Below are 15665 nucleotides of genomic sequence, written 5' to 3' on the forward strand. Positions count from 1 at the left end.
TGTGCCCTTGCCCCCAGGAAGTCCTCCCTGGCCCCGAAGCCCACCACCTTCCTTCCCTCTCCACCCTGAGGGTGGGGCAGCGCCCCCTGGTGGTGCCTTGGGGTTCCTGCGAGTGGGAAGAAACCAGCTGGGCGGGAGCCAGGAAGGAGGGGAGCAGAGGTGGGGACAGTCAGGGCCCCTCTGCTCCTTGAGGGGCTCCCCTCCCACGGCTCTGTCCATCTCAGGCGGCCAGCCAGCTCCCTCGCTTAAGAACGTCATGGTCCGGATTCTTGGTGAAGAGCAGCCTGGGGTGCACAGGGGTCCTCCTGAGTGAACAGGGTGGGGAGGGCCACCCCCAGGTGTGTGGTGCAGCACAGCTTCCCTCCAGTCTCCGGGGAAACTGCTCCTGCCCAACGTTCCTGAGTCTCAGACTGAGTACTGCACCCTGTTTCCAGGGAAACCCAGTTGCCACAGCAACGGCCATGGCTTGGTTGGACATGTGGCTTCCCCAGCCGAGTCGGGCAGCTTTGTGCACAGCAGGACGAGCCGAGCCTCCTGCAGGTGCAAGGCAGGTGTGCTGAGTAGGGTGCTGGCCGGCAGGCAGGGCAGAGGAGCCTTGCCAGGGAGCCACGCCTGCACTTTCGGCCGTGCTGTGCTCCGGCCAGCCATGAGCTCCTGCTCCAGCGAGCCTGGTGACGGGGCCTCCGCCGAGCGGTCCCCGCTGGGCCTGGACGCTGCAATCCAGGTCAGTGCGTGGCTGCTGCCCTGGGGGACGCAGCATGGAGGGGACTCGGCAGCTCGCCTGAGTCCAGGGGCACTTCCTGCCTGCTTACCTATCCACACCAATGTGTACGTGCAGGGGCAGGCGTGCTCAGGTGCTCACACATGGACAGGCCAGGCGGGGCACGGACCCCTCTGCCAGCAGTCGGGGCTCAGCCACCTGCCCTCCGATTTCCTGTGCTAGGCATGGGAGCAGCTGGGCCTCCTGGACCGAGGCTGCCACAAGGTTCCCAACACCCACACTGTCAGCTCCACTCCCCCACCTTGACCTGCTGGGCCCCCATGGCCCTGCCTGGAAATCCTGCTTCCCCTGCAGTTGTCACCCGCTCCAGCCACCAGAGCCAGGCAGCTCCCATGCCCTGGGGTCCCGGTGCCCCCCCGCATGGACCAGTGACTCAGTGTTTGTCAGCCAAGCCCTCAGACTCGGGAGCCTGCCGTGGGGCCAGTGTAGCCCTAGATAAACAGCACTGTCCCCCGGGAGGAGTTGTCCCAAGGCGGTGCCAGGTGGCTGAATGACAGGGCCACATCAATGCACATGTGTACACACACACACGCAAGCGCGCGCGCGGCAGACCCTGGGAGAGGAGCCGGGCTGGTGAGTGCCCAGAAGGCGGCCAGCGCTTGGTTTGCTCTCAGCCCTGTGTCCCACGGCCCCTTCACATTCTGGAGAACCCAGGGTCCAGGGTGGACAAAGCAGCCGGGGCCACCACCTGAGGGAGAGGCGCAGGGTGGTGCCAGCACCCACAGGGTGGTGGGAGACAGTGGCTGGTGCTTCCGCCTGCCCCTACCCCACTGTCCCCGGTTGCTGCCACCTGAGAGCCTCACTGTTCTGTGGTGCCTGGGAGCACAGAGCAGTTACACCGGGTGAACAGGCTGCTCACAGACAGGGCCCTCGGGAATGGGTGGTGGGGCTGTACCTCCCCAGCCCTGGGAAACCACTGAATGCTTTGTCTCTGTGGACCTGACACCTCCTAGTAGAGAATCAGATACTACTGTCTGTTGTGACGGGCTCCTTTCCCTGAGCATGATGTCCTCAGGGTCCATCATGTGGCAGGTGGGCCAGAATTTCCCTCCTTTTCAAGGGTGAATAATATTCCATTATATGGATGGGCTTCATGCTGCTTTACTCCTCACCCTGAGGACCACTTAGGGTGCTCCTTAAGGAGACAGGTAACACCACCATCCACAGGGTTCACACAAACCTGCTTGAGTCTCTGGCTTCCTTTTGGGGGTGTACAGAAGGGGCATGCTGGATCACAGGGCGGTCCTATTTTCTGAGGAGATGCCACCCTGTTTTCCATATTCATTTCCCGTTTTGGCTTTGCCCTTTTCTAATGTGCCCTTTCCTGCTCAGCAAGGTGCTAGCTCAGGGATGGTTTTGATTCACTCTGCTGACTCCGGAGGTGTGGATCTCCTCAAGCTGACTGAGGTTCCAGCTCTCTGGATCCCACTGGGTGCGCTCAGTCCACTCGCTGCCAGAGTGAGTGCAGACCACGAGCAGAGGGCAGCGGGCTCACGTCCGAGGCCCATCGCCGTGAGGGGCCCGTGGCCCTCAGCAGCACTGTGCAGCTGGGTCCCCAGCCCTATCTCGGGTCAGCAGCCACCCCGAGCAGCTCACAGAAGCAGGCACAGCCTCACTCTTCCCGGCGTATGGAAGGGATGCTCAGGGCGAGAGCAGGAGGAACTGGCACCCAGACCCGGCACCCTGGGCTCTCGTTACAGCCTCACTTAGGGTTTCTGGGGAGCTCCATCACGCCACAGGGCTGACCCAGTCTCTGGCCCCCGCTGGTCCACTGTATCGCTGCTCCCGGCGTCTGATAGGCCAGGCGGGAGCCCCAGCAGCTGATCTTGCCCTGCTCACCCCAGCAACCGGCCCCCAGCCCAGCTGTCCCATTAGCACACAGGAGACCCTATTCCCCAAGGTTCTGGGCGCAGGGCCACAACAGTGTGCCCCATGGGGACAGGAATGGCCAGAGGGGGGCCCAGCCTCGAGCGACCTCCCAGCCCCCACCACCTGGGAGCCAGCTGCGGGTCAGGCTGGCCTCGTGCAAGGTTCCTGGGACACCTGCTGGGACAGGCGGCCCTGCACTAACCTGTAGGCCACTCCCCCAGCTCACAGATCGGCCCACACTCCTCCATGGGGCGTTCAAGGCCCTCACAACCCGTGCTGTCCTCTCCCTGCCCCACCCAGGCCCCCAGAGACTGCACCCTGGGCCTTTGCTTCACTCATACCATTCCTGCACCCAAGCACACACGCGCGCGCGCACACGCATGCACACGTGTAGACCCACACTCGCACTGTTGGTCAGTCTGCCTGCCACCTTCCAGGCAGCCTGTGTGGGTACAGGGGCACAGGGGTAGACCAGACAGACACCATCTTCTCCCTCCGAAACTCTGCTATGAGTCACTTTGCAGTTTGTGATTCACACCTTTGGCAGTTCCATCTGAGTTTCCGGCCATCGAGTCATGAACAGTGTCTGAACCTGTTTGTGCACCAAGGCCCTGCTGGGGCTGGGGACACAGAAGTTGCCCCTTCCCACCATGCCTGCTCCAGTGCCCAGCCTCGAGGATCACCTGGTTTATTACTAGCTGAGGAACAACCGTCCTCCCCAGCAGCGTGTGCCTGCCCTGGCGTGCTGGCACCCAGAGCAGTGGAGTGGGCAGCAGTGGAGGTGCAGCCTGGGGAAGGTGGGCACTGCCCGGCCCATAGCTCTGTTCCGAGGCAGCGGAGCTGGCAGGGGACCTCCTGCCCAGGGCTGTCTGCAGCCGGCCAGGCGAGGAGGGGCAGCGCCAGGCTGGAGCTGGCTGGATGGAGGGCTCAGGGCTCTGGGTCCTGGGTGCCCAGGGAGGAGGGCTGGAGGCCCTGCAACCATGACTGCGGTGTTTGGGGCCCCGGGTGGGTTCCCGGCCGGCACAGGACTCACGGGCGGGGACCAGAGCAGTCCCACACCTGCCCAGCCTCCCTCCCCACCCACGCAGAGGCCGACGTCCGACTCAGGTGACCTGCCCCACCACGCGCGCCCCGCGGCTCTCTCTGCAGTTCCCCGCGGGGCCACACGGGGGCAGTGTCTCCAAGGCGCCCTGCAGACCCCAGCCTCCTCGCCCAGCTCCCGGTCCCTCTATGGTTTTGCGGGGGGGGGGGGGGGGGTGGACCGAGAATCGAAATCAGGACCTCGCGCTTGCGAGGCAGGCAGTGGCACCACTGAGCTAAATCCCCGACCCTCCCTCCCTCCGTGATTTTAAATGAAGGGCGGTGCCCTGGGCGGCCTCTGCTGCTCCAGACCTGTCTGCACGCTAGAGGCTGCTGCGGGAAGCAGGCCGTGGTTCCCACTGTGTGCGTCTCCAGCTCTGCCTCGCGGGGCCTGCCCTCAGCTCCGCGGCTCCTCCGAAGGATGGCCAGTGCTGCTGGGACCGGGGCGTGTCCAGGAGCTGCGGGGTCACCACGTGGGCAGAGGGGCGCGCAAGCAGCCTCTGCCACCCCGGGTCGGGACCCCTGGCCACCTCCCAGCCCGCAGCTGAGGCCCATCCCCAGGACGGGGTGAGGGACGGGGCAGCAGCCCCAGGACGCCACCCCAGCCCCCGACAGCCCCACCCAAGTGAGAGGGGGTGTAGCACTCACCCCACCTGCGCAGACCTGCAGCCCAGGGCTCGGGCCCAGGAGGGGCCACAGGCAGGACAGGGGCTCGGGGGGGCCGCGGCACACTGGGGCACAGGGAAACCGTACCCCAGGACTCTTGCGAGGGGTCCTGGTCTGTCAGGGACGGGAGAGGAGGCCTGTGCTCCCTCACACGGGGACTGGGAGCAGGGAGGGCCTGTGGGAAGAGTCCTTTGGGCAGCGGGACCTGGCTCCCAGCGCTCCTGGCCGGGCTGTGGAGGAAGAGATTCCCGGGGGCAGGAGGAAGCCTGGTTCAGTTGTGAGTGGGGGTCTTTCGGGAACCTGGCACCCAGCCCTGGTTCCCCCAACTCTGAGGCTGCCCGGGAGCCCTCCCAGCAGCTCCCCACTGCCTCACCACCCGACAGGCACCGGCTGGCCAAGAGGGACCCTGTCCTGGAGCAGGCGGCCCCTCAGGCTGCAGGGCCTGGGAGCAGCAGGCACAGGACAGAGGGGAGGGAGGCGTCCGGGAGGGAGCGCAGTCACGTGCAGGCCTGGAGACACCGCCCAGCACAGGCCCTGCTCCTCCCCCGTTTCCGCGGTCCCTTGAAGAGCAGCGCCCCCCCCCCCCCGTCGCCCGCCTGCCCCTCCCTCCTTCCCTCCCTCCTGGCTCGGCGGTCCGGCACCCGGCCGCAGCTGGAACCCATTACGCCCCTGCGCCTCTCGGGACGCAGCTCATAAGTGACCCTCTGTGAACGCTTGGAATGAGTCAAGTCCGAGCCGCGCGCCGCCTTCCCGTTAGCGGGTGGCGCCACGGGTGTTTGGGGGAGCAGCGGGCGGGAGAGGGAGGGGAGGGAAACGGAGGGGCAAGGGGCCAGGCCAGGTCGCCAGCCCCTAATCGGTGCCCTGCAGCACTGTCCGCCGCCTGCTGGGCCTCAGTTTCCCCCTGTGCAGAGCGAGGGACCAGGACGGACCTGGCTGGACGTCTTCCCGCCGTCCCCTGGGGGGAGGGGCCCTGGGGTCGCCCGGCCCCAGCTTGGCGAGAGGGGGCTGTGCACGCGCTGTCTCCCTGCCCTGGTGCGGGGGAGGCTGCTCAGCCCCAGCACCTGTGGTCCTCTGGGGGCGTGGATGAGGGTGGCGCCTCCCCAAGACCTCGGGGGCAATACAGGCTCTGCCTCAAGGCGCACGTGCACACGCACGCACACGCACACATGTACACATGTACACACATGCTCTAGCCTGGAGGCCATGCGCCAGGCCCCATGGCTGTCTTGGTGATCCGGAAGAAGTCCCGGCCCCCAGCAGACAGCTCCAGAGCAGACAGGTCCAGATGGGTGATGCAGAGGTTAGGGAGCACTGAGGCACGGTACTTGGGGTCCACAGCTCACAGGCCTGGTCAGGGGTGGGGCTGGGGTACACCCAGGAGGCCCCCAGCCCAGGCTGTGGGTTAGAGCCAGGGCCACGGGACAGAGCTGGGAAAAGCAGGCAAGCAGAAGCTGCCAGTGGGGAGGGGTCCCCCAGTGTAGGGAGACCTCAAGGACAAGGGTCCTCCTGTGATGGCCTGGAGCTGGCGGAGCACAGGACTGTGAGACTCGCTGCCACCCCAGGGTCACCCCCAGGGGTCCCCCCTGGAGCAGAAACTCACTTAAGGGGGCAGGGTACCCTGTTCGCATCTCAGCATCTTGTCTGTTCCCTTGTCTGTGCCCTGCTGATGAGGAAGGGGCCACCCCGGGACCTGGCGAGCCAGTCCTGTCCAGGTCCAGCTGCCCAGAGCCAAGACTCCAAGGGCCAGCGCCAGGTACCCAGACCCTGGGATTCCGTGCCCCGTTCGATCTGAGCCTGTATGGGTCTCTTCCCTGGCAGCTCAGCCACTCAGGACTCACCAGGAAGGAGGGTGCCCCTGGCTGGCCCCTCCTCTGTGAGCCGGAGAGGAGCCCATAGGCACTGGCCATGCCCAACCTCCTTTGGGAAGGGAGGGGCAGCTGGGGCCTCGATCCACAGGGCTCCGGCCCTGCTCTGGTCCTGCTCTGCAGTCAGCCCAGCTGTGAGCTGCCTGCACTGGGGACAGGACCAGCGGCAAAGTCACTGGGCTGGGGCTGTCCCGCACCAAGTCCTTCTCTCCACTTCCTCCAGGGTGCCTGGAGCAGGGCCAGGTGCCATCCCCTCCGTGGTGGGAAAACTGAGGGACCTGCCTGGCCCTGTCCTCTCCGGGCCCTTTGCTGCCTTTGGGTGACCCGCTAGTGGCCCCCACTAATCCAGCGGACCTATGTGGGCTGCCTGGTGCTGTCCAGGGTCTGCCTGGATCCCGGGTGACTCCGCAGTGTTTTTCAGAGGTTGGAGGACACCATCCTGGGCCCCAAGGCCAGCAAGGAAGACCGGGCGCTGACTGTGCGTGGGGAGGGGCAGCAAGCCTCACCCACCCCCGTGCCTGCCCGCATCCGCGAGATTGTGGCCAGCAGCCTGGGCGGCGAGTCAGCCCAAGGTGAGAAGCGGGGCACCGACCCTCCCCAGGGCATCCTCAGGGCACTCACCATTGGCACGAAGGCCTGGCATCTATAGCAGCAGCATCGTAGTTGCTTCCTTCTGCGCTTTTCGCTGGCATGAGAACCCCAACAGCTGATGGTGAATGGGGCGCACAAACCCGCCCCACACGCCCTGGGCTTCGCCTGTGTCCCTCGGCCAGCACCCAGCACACAGTGTCCTCCTGTCAGAGGCAAAGGGAGAGCCAGCCTGGGGGGTGGCCCCAGGCCAGGCCATGCAGCAGCCAGGCTGTCCCGCCCAGGGTGACCAGTGCCCTCCCAGTCCTGCAGTCTGTCCTGCTTGCTAAGGAAGTGCGGGCATCTGTGAGCCAGCGGTGAGGGGCGAGGGCAAGGACCCGTGTGCAGGGACGGGCTCCTCCCTCGGGGTGAGGTGCCGTCCTGGGACCCAGTGTCCAGCCACCAGACACGCTTTGCTGGTGGGGGCTCAGCAGGGCAGGGATCGAGCGTGGTGACGCCTGGGATGGGAGGAGAGGGCTCGGGGCCACCCAGCAGTGGGGCTGACGGGCTGGGCTCGCAGGGGTGCAGCAGCTGCCCGCTGCCCTGGCCCGCGTGCAGGAGGAGAGCGAGCTGCTGCAGGAGGAGCTGACCCGGCTGGAGGGCTTGCTGGCCCAGGCAGGTGCCGAGCGGGAGGACCTGGCCAGCAGGTGCCACGTGGTCAGCGCGCGGGTGAGTGCGGGCTCAGCCTGCCCTGGAGGCAGGGTCACCTGTCAGGGGCCAGAGAGGGCAGCGTGACACAGGCAGACCCTGGGTGACAAACGGGCAAACTGCAGCCATGCTGAGGCCCTGCCTGGCCACTCTGAGCAGGACGGATGTCTGGTGGGTGCAGGTGAAGGCACGGCCCACACTTCGGGTCAGCGCCCCACGCCTGCCCACTGCTTATGCTGTGCTCAGGCCTCCGTGAGCTCTGAGGAGACAGGCTCAGAGGGGCTGTGCTTGCCCAGGGCCAGCCCACCGTGACAGGCCCAGGCCTGAGCGTATCTGTGCCTCCTGGTGTGTGAGCAGCCCCGGGTGCCCTCAGGCCTGGGCCTCTGCTGCGAGTCCCCCGGGATCCCGAGGGTCCCACCCTCCTGTACAGAGCCCTGTTCTGCCACCCTCCCACTGTGCCCACCCTGCATGGACGCACAGCTCTCCCTCAGGCCATCCTGACCCAGAGCTCGGCCAAGCCTGCTGCCTCCTGCTCACACTGGTGGTGGCCAGGCAGGGGTGGGATCTTCCTAGCACAGGGTGGAGCTGTTGGGAACAGCCCGAGGGGGCAGTGGCTGTAAAAGCCCTGCGGTTAGTAAGCCTGAGTCAGATCTGAGCTCCCAGACTCCTGGGCGTGGATGCCAGTGACCTCCAGGCAGGCAAAGTGTCTGGGTGCCCAGCGTGACAGGGTGACACTGCACTGGGTCCAGCCCCTCTCCCATCCTGCTGAGGGGGTGCCATCCTCCTCAGCCCTCACCGGGCTTCCCCATAGCCCTGGGCAATGGGTCCTGCTGTGTCTTCCGGTTCCACTGGGCCCAGATCAACCAGGGTACTGCTGAGGGACAGGACGTGTGTCCCAGGCCCCTCTGCATCAGGGATGGGAGGTGGCCCAGGCTGGAGGATGCCCAGCCTGTGCCCTCTGTAGCTACCCACCCTGCCCCGTGTGGCTGAGCTGGACCCTGAGGCCCTCCCCCTGCCCTGTCAGCTGGGTACCCAGGGCCCCTGGGACATCAAAGCCTCAGTTTACCCACCTGCCAGTGAAATGCAGGCATGGGAATCGGGAGGGGCCTCTAGAGTCCTGCCTCCCAGGTCTGTCCCCAGGGCCAGGTGGGACAATTGCATAGCTGTGGGGCCCTGATGGACTGCTGGCCCCCAGCTGCAGGCCCAGCTGGAGACCACCAAAGCGCGGCTGCAGAGGTCGGAGCTGGAGCACAGTGTGGACTTGGAGGAGACCCTGGGCCGCCTGGAGGCCTCGGAGCAGAGGTGAGGCTGGGCAGCAGGGCCAGGGAGCCAGCCGAGCCCGGGAGCTGTGGCCAGTGAGAGTCAGGATAGAGCCCTCGCTGTCCCAAGCCGTCCTACCTGCTCGCCATGGAGCCCCCATTTCCCGTCCCTGGGAGAGGGCTGAGAGGGAAAGTGAGGGAGACCCTGGCCTTGCCACCAGTACCCCTCCGCCAGGCACCACGCAGCCGGGTCTCTGGGGCTGCCCAGGCCCAGGGGAGGATGGTGCACAGGCGCCTCCAGTCACCCCCGGCTCAGGAGAGGCCCCTTACCATGGAGCCTCACGCCCTGAAAGTGGGGGTGACAATGCCTGGCCCAGGCCTCCCCCGCCTAGGGTGGCCTCTCCAGGGCAGACCCCGCTGCGGGGCTCCCAGCCCCCAATGCCTGCTGAGGCTGGTGGCAGGGCCACTGCTGCCCACACTGGCTCCCCTTCTCCAGGCACCAGTGCCAACTCCCCACCCTCCGGGCTCTGAGCCTCTCTGATTTCATGGCCGGACGCTCTTTTGTTCACCTTTGTGTCCCACCACAAAACCAGCACCCCAGCACCAACCCAGCACTGAGCCTGCACCCCCACCTGTAACCCCTGCTCTCCCACTAGCAGCCCACCCCCGGCCCTGGACGGGCTCTGCAGGCAGCCAGGAGGCCACATCCCCAGGCCCCAGCCCTGGGAGGGAGCAGTCCTCACAGCTGCTTCATCCTCGGGGCTCGGGAAGGAGCGGTGCTGAGAAGCGCCGAGAACACCAGTCCTGAGGGGAGCAGCCCCGTGCAGCCTAGAGCAGGGCAGGGTCAGCCTGGGCCAGAGCAGACCCGCTGCTGGGGGCCTCTCCTGCAGGGACCCTCCCTGTGCACCCCAGGGCCCTGCAGGGCTCCTGCTTTCCAGACTGTGGGTGCCAGGGTGGGGCAGAGCCTGGAGGGCTGGGGCGGAGCAGGAAGGAGTGTGCCGGCTGCTGCATCCTCGGGGCCCAGTGCAGGAGGCCAGCGCTGTGCAGGGCTCCACAGAGCTCTCCATTTGGGGCTGGGACTCAGTGGCCAGCACCCAGCATGCACCCGCGTGGGTCTGTCTGTCCCATCCAGGAGTGCTGGCCTCGCCCAGGTGAATGCCCTCCTGCGAGGACAGCTGGAGCACATGCAGAAGGCCAACGACAGGCTGGCCCAGGAGCTGGCCAGGGTGGCAGGCAGTGTGGTTCACCTGCAGCGGCAGCTGGAGCTGAGGGGGGCATGGCGCTGGGCCGAGACACAGGTGCCCCTCTCCGCTTTTGCTGCCTTCAGGGGCTGCCTGCTGTGGTGGGCGCGGGGCAGGGAGAGGCTCAGTGGGCTGTGTGGGCAGGCTCTGCCTTCCATCTGGCATTGGCACACCAGTGGCACTGGGGACACCAGGCTCTTCCCCGGGGAGGAGGCCCTGGGCATGAGTCAGGCCTGGTCCAGGTGGGACACAGGGAGGGCCTTGGGCCTGGGCCGCTCACTTCTAACAGCCGGAAGCCTGGCCAGTCACACCTGAGGGGCCAGGCCCCGGGCCCCAGGCTTTGGCCTTGTGGGAACAACATGTCCAGGTGTGATGCTCTGTCTGCCCCGGACACGGGGCCCACCGAGCAGAGTGTGGCCATGGCTGACGTGACTCTGTGCCTGAGGAAGTCTCCGACAGGACTGGCATGTCCCCACTGCCCTCCATCAAAGGGATTGGACACACGGCCAGTGTCCGCCACAGAGACCCTTGGCAGGACTCCTCTCCCCTGAAGGCTCCCCAAAGAGTCCCCTCAAACGCCCAACCTGGGAGGCTGCCACTGCCTCCTCACCCCCCGTAAGGCAGAGGGAGCAGCTGTGGGTAGAGGTAAAGGTCAGCAGCTGCACAGCTGCCACCGGGAGCAGAGGGGCCCAGGGCATCAGATGAGCCTGCTGAGGTGCGAGGAGGACCCTGCCTTGTGATGTAGGGCTTGAGCACAGGCCTGTGGCGATGTCACACATGTGGCCTTGTCTGTGGCAACCACGGGTACAGTCTCGCTGTGTCACAGGTTCCAGTCAGCACTCCCTGGAGAATGCGCTCCCAGCTGCTGCTGCTCCAGCGCTGTGCAGGTCTTTCCTGGGCCTCCAGCTTCTATGCTGCATTGTGCACCGTGCACCCCCTCAAGACCCCATGCAGAGGCCCAGGGCCATTTCTAGCTCAGCTCTGGTGTTCAGCAGCGTCACAGCCCTGCGTCTCTTCTGCATGTGGCTTATCAAGCTCTGGCCTTTGTCACTTGTGGAAGGGCCACCTCTCCCGTAGTCGCCGCCTGGTTCCCCTCTCCCCGCCTCTAGCAAGGCCTGTGCCTCTTCTGCCCTGAGTTGGGCCTGGTGCCGTGCTGGACACACAGTCAGTCAGCGATGTCCTCACACCCACCTCCTGTCCTCCAGGGTCCTCTTCTGATGTCTGATCTTGCGTCTGCTGCTCAGCACAGGCTCTGAGTGCTGTCTTTCTCGCCTTTGGAAGTGTTGGCTGTCTTCCCCAGATACCTTGTTCCTGGCTCGTGTTTCCGAGCCTCAGGGGTCAGCGTGTTTGGAAAGCTGCGGCTCTGCGGTGTGTGTCGATGTCAAGATGGACTTGCTGTTCTGCTGGCTCCTTACCTGGCTGCTTTGTCTCCTTGTATCTTGGGTGATTTTTGGTTTTAGCTAAGAGGTGCTTGTTTTCTTTGGAATTTTTGAAAATTCTTTGAAATATGGAGTGAATGTAGTATTTCCAAAAGGGATATTCCCTTCCAGTGGGTGCCTGTAGATTTTTCAGCTTGAGTGTGTCTGAGAATGCCGAAGTTGTGTGTGTGGGGGTGCAGTTGTGTGATGTCTTGCTTGTGGCTCTGGATCCATGGGCAGATTTTCTTCTCTCTATTCACCTCTAGCATTCTAGACAGGCAGGGGTCTCCTGCTTTGGCACACATGTGTGAGTGTATATGTACATGTGGTATGTGTGCAGTGCGTGTTTATGTCAGAAGAGAGGAGTGGGGTGTGAGTGTGCATGTGTGTCAGAGTGCATGGGTATGGTGTGTGTGTGTGAGTGTGCACGTGAGTCTGCAAGAGTGGTGTGTGACAGCATGGCGTGTGTGGCGTGTACTTGTGTGTACATATGAATGTGGCACATGACCATGCATAAGCCTGGCGTGTGTGAATGTGGTGTGTGGCGTGGGTGTGTTGGAGGCATCTGGCCCACCCCATAGTCCCCTCCCCTCTGTAGCACCCCTACACACCCGAAGCTCAGGGGCGTCACCCACCTGGGACTGTCCCTGGAGTGCCTCAGACCTGGGAAAGGTGTGAGAGTTGCTTTGTCTGGCAGGAAGCTGCCCAGTTGCCTATCCAGGCCTGGGATCCTTCCCCGCAACTACCCAGGCCTGCTCCGCACCAGCTTGGGCCTGGCATCTCTCCTGCCCGCTGTGCCGAGGGCGGAAGTGGTCCTGGGCCGGGGCTGGCAGGGCTCCGAGTAGCTCGGGAGGAAAAGGCTGTCAAGGCCCTGGACAGCGTTGGCCAGCGGGTGGAGCTGCACATGGCCAGCGCCGCCAGGTGACTGGGCCAGCCCGGGGCGAGGCCAGCGTGCAGGAGGCGGCTGAGCGCGGGGTGGGAAGGCAGGGGCTGTGCTGGGCCACAGCTGTGTCCCCAGCAAGGCGGAGCCTCGGCCCGGCTCCCCTTGGTGGCTCTAATCCACCCACCTGGTCTCGGCCCCTTCCTTGCGGCAGAGCTGTTCCTGCACCCCAGGGCTCTGCACCGGCTGGTGTCTGGAAGGCTGGCAGCGCCCGTAGAGGAAGGCGGTGGTCCTGGGCGGAGGGGAGAGAGGGGCCCCAGGCTGAGCCAAGGAAGCCCGCCGTATGGGGCAAAGAAGGTCCCTCCCACCCCCTGAGCTGCCTGGCAAGTGCAGGGCGCTCTCCCTGTGGGCACAGCCTGGGGGCAGGGTTCATTCACTGGGCATCAGGGTTCCAGGACCTGCTGGATGACAAAACTCCGCGCCTATGGAGCCAGGCCAGCCCACAGTGGACACAGACCTTTCCTTCCAGGCCCGGCCGCCAGGCCCCAGGGTGCCCCAGGACTTGCTCCTCCTGTGGAGACAGGCTGTGGCACTGCAGGCACAGCTGACAGAACTTCGGGGGGCCACTGAGAGGTGAGCCCCCCTCACGATGTGGCTCTGGCTCTGGCCCAGCCTTAGGTCGGCTGCTGAGAGGCCCGTGGGGAGAACAGGGCAGAGGGAGAGGGAAGGAGGCAAGGCAGAGCGGCACCGGCCTGCCTGGAGCTCAGGGGACACATCCACCCTGGCCGGTGCCTCGTGTGGGTCTGGCCTGGGCCCCCAGTCTCCTCACTCGCACAGAGGACCCCGCAGCTCCGAGGGTGGTGTCCCGTGGAGACCGTCCTGCCTGCTCTGCCCGGCACCTTCTCCAGCTGTGCCCTGCGCTCCGTGGCACCGGAGATGTCTGATGCCGGGTGGCGAGAGCCTCTCCCGAGGATGGGGGCTGCTCTGCCCCCCAGCCGCAGCCAGGGCCCGGGGCTCAGGGAGGGTGCGCCTCGTTCCCCAGGGGTCTTGCAGACTTGCGAGCAGACACGGCCAGGACAGCGTGGCGCCTGCACACGGCCTGCCTCAGCCTGGACTCCAACTTGCGCCTGGCAGCCGACAGTGCAGCCAGTGCCCTGGAGCAGCGGCTGCGGGAGCAGGTCCGAGAGACGCTGGAGCTGCAGGGCCGCTGGGATGCAGAGAAGGTGGCGCTCCAGGCCAGGTGGGTGCCGGCCGGGGAGGCCAGCAGGGCCCTGCCCGCCAGCCAGTGTGGCTTCCCAGGGGCTACCACCTGGTCCTGTGCTGGGGTCCTGCTGCCCCCACAGACTGACACCAGGTTACACTGCTGATGCCACATGCTGTCCTCAGCCACTGTCCCAGGGGCAGATCTGCCTCTCCTGTCGAGGATCGCAGCGGGCACCTCAGGACAGCGTGTGGCGTGTGACTGTTTCTTGTGGCTGGAACCCAAGGGTTGGAATGTCAGGTCCAAAGGCAGAAATGTCTTCCTGGGCAGGAGCAGAGGCCAAGGGCCGGTTTTCTGGGGGTCTGTGAGCCCCATGGGGAACGTGGAGGGTTCTGGACCCACAGCCCGCACATGGGGCTCAGAAGACTGGAGCAGCAGAAAAAGAGACAAACTGGCTGTGGCGGTGCACACCTATAATCCCAACGCTTGGGAGGCTGAGGCAGGGAGATTACAAATTCAGGGCCAGCCTGGGTCACATAGTGAGTCTGAGGCCAGCCTGAACTACATAATTAAGTCCTGTATCCAAAACAAAAATAGAAACAAAAGCAGAAAAGAAAGAAAAGAAATAGGAGCCCGCCCTGGGCCACGGGCTCAACTCCACAGAGCAGGGGCCTGGCCAGACACCCACAGGGCTGACAGGCACAGCCCTCCTGCCTTTGGGGCGTCCGGGTCAGGCAGACCCCAGCCTGGCTCCAGAGCAGTGGGTGTGGGCTGCAGAGAGCCAGGTAGCCAGCTTCGGACAGCATGGGCAGCAGGGCTGGGGATGGGGACCCGGGGAGGAGCGCTGTCAGGCCGATGGCACAGGGAGCTCCAGGAAGAGGTCAGCTTGGCAGGGGTGGAGACAGCGCCCCCAGCTGTGCTGGAGGAAGCAGGGCCTCAGCCAGCGCGGACATGGGCTGCCGGGCGGACTGGGTCAGGTAAGGCCTGGACGCTGAGGCCAGGATGGGTGCCTTACCCCTGCGACGAGACCCACTGGGATTCGATAGCAAGAGAGGCTGAGGTTGGACCTCAGGCAGGGGACAGAGCCAGGGCACCCTCGGGCTCCCCTCAGGCTCTCTGAGCAGATGCTGCTGGTGGAGGAGCTCACGGAGCAGAGCGAGCGGAGGGAGAGGACCCTCGCATCCCCCAGGCCGGACGTCCAGAACCTGGTCTGTAGGGCGGTGGAGGGGGAGCCTCTCCAGAGGGCAGGGGTGGTGGTGTCCACCTGCCTGGCTCAGGGGCTTCGCCCACAGGACTCCTGGCAGCGCAGCGGGGGCCGCCTGGCAGAAGACACCCTGCGGACCGAGGTCCAGTCCCTGCGGGCCGAGGTGCAGTCCCTGCGGAGCGTCTTGACCAGCATCGAGGAGGTTCGGCCCACGGCCCTGGGTACAGGCCAGGCGGCCCGGAGCCCCATCTAATCGTGGCTCTGCACTCTGTCCCCTCTGTCCCCTCTTGCTCCCTGGAGATGGTCCAGGCGGACGCCGGGAGCCCGGAGCAGGCGTGGAGCAGTGGCGCTGAAGGCAAGGAGGTGCGGGGCCGACAGAGGAGCCCCCCACAAGCCCCGTCCCCTCCACAGGCCTGCTCCCCAGCCAGCCTGGACCCATCGCTGCAGGTCGTGGGAGCAGCCATGGAGAGGCGAAGACAGCGAGAGCAGGTGGGGCCCCGGCCCAGGGACACCAAGACCAAGCCTCATGGCCCTGGAGAGGCCCCTCACACACCCACCCCCCACAGGAGCTGCGCCTGCAGCTGGAGTCCTCTCGGGCCGTGGCTGCCCAGCTCCGAGAGCAGCTGTCTGCGTGCAAACGGGAGCTGCGGGCCTCTCGGAGGCTCCTGCAGGACAGGGCGCAGGAGCACGAGGACCTCCTGGGCCAGCTGGAGGTGCAGAAGCAGGAGGCGCGGCGCTGCCAGACGTCTGCTGAGCTCTTGGGAAGGTGCCAGGCCGGGAGGGGCTGGTGGGGAGGGGAGGGTGCAGGTGGGCAGAGGCCGGGGCAGGACCAGCCTTTCCGGAAGACCTGGCCTGCCAGCAGCCCCATGTCCACCTGCACCTACTGACGGCTTCTAGCTCATGGTCCAGGCCCTGGTGAGCGTGTC

At 65.6% G+C, this 15665-nt stretch overlaps 1 protein-coding gene across 10 annotated transcripts in view; it reads left to right on the forward strand.

The window, feature by feature from the left end:
• Positions 1-251: 251 nt before the first annotated feature.
• Positions 252-15665, forward strand: part of Crocc2 (ciliary rootlet coiled-coil, rootletin family member 2) — a 49946-nt gene continuing 34532 nt past the window's right edge. For 3 of the 10 annotated variants that reach the window (XR_015451151.1, XM_087210809.1, XM_087210814.1), the window contains exons 1-10: positions 6163-6504; positions 6683-6833; positions 7409-7557; positions 8732-8838; positions 12864-12967; positions 13377-13574; positions 14647-14743; positions 14828-14941; positions 15040-15228; positions 15306-15505. Coding sequence is in view for 9 of the 10 variants with exons in the window: in XM_087210809.1 (XP_087066935.1) it covers positions 6195-6504; positions 6683-6833; positions 7409-7557; positions 8732-8838; positions 12864-12967; positions 13377-13574; positions 14647-14743; positions 14828-14941; positions 15040-15228; positions 15306-15505 (1619 nt within the window). In the remaining variant the exon portion in view is untranslated. The other 7 variants (XM_021247331.2, XM_021247330.2, XM_087210812.1 and 4 more) reach the window with 7 other exon arrangements.

This window comes from Heterocephalus glaber, unplaced genomic scaffold (assembly GCF_053883595.1).
Source record: "Heterocephalus glaber isolate CG9 unplaced genomic scaffold, H.glaber_assembly_v1.0 deba00001226, whole genome shotgun sequence".
NCBI lineage: Eukaryota > Metazoa > Chordata > Mammalia > Rodentia > Bathyergidae > Heterocephalus > Heterocephalus glaber.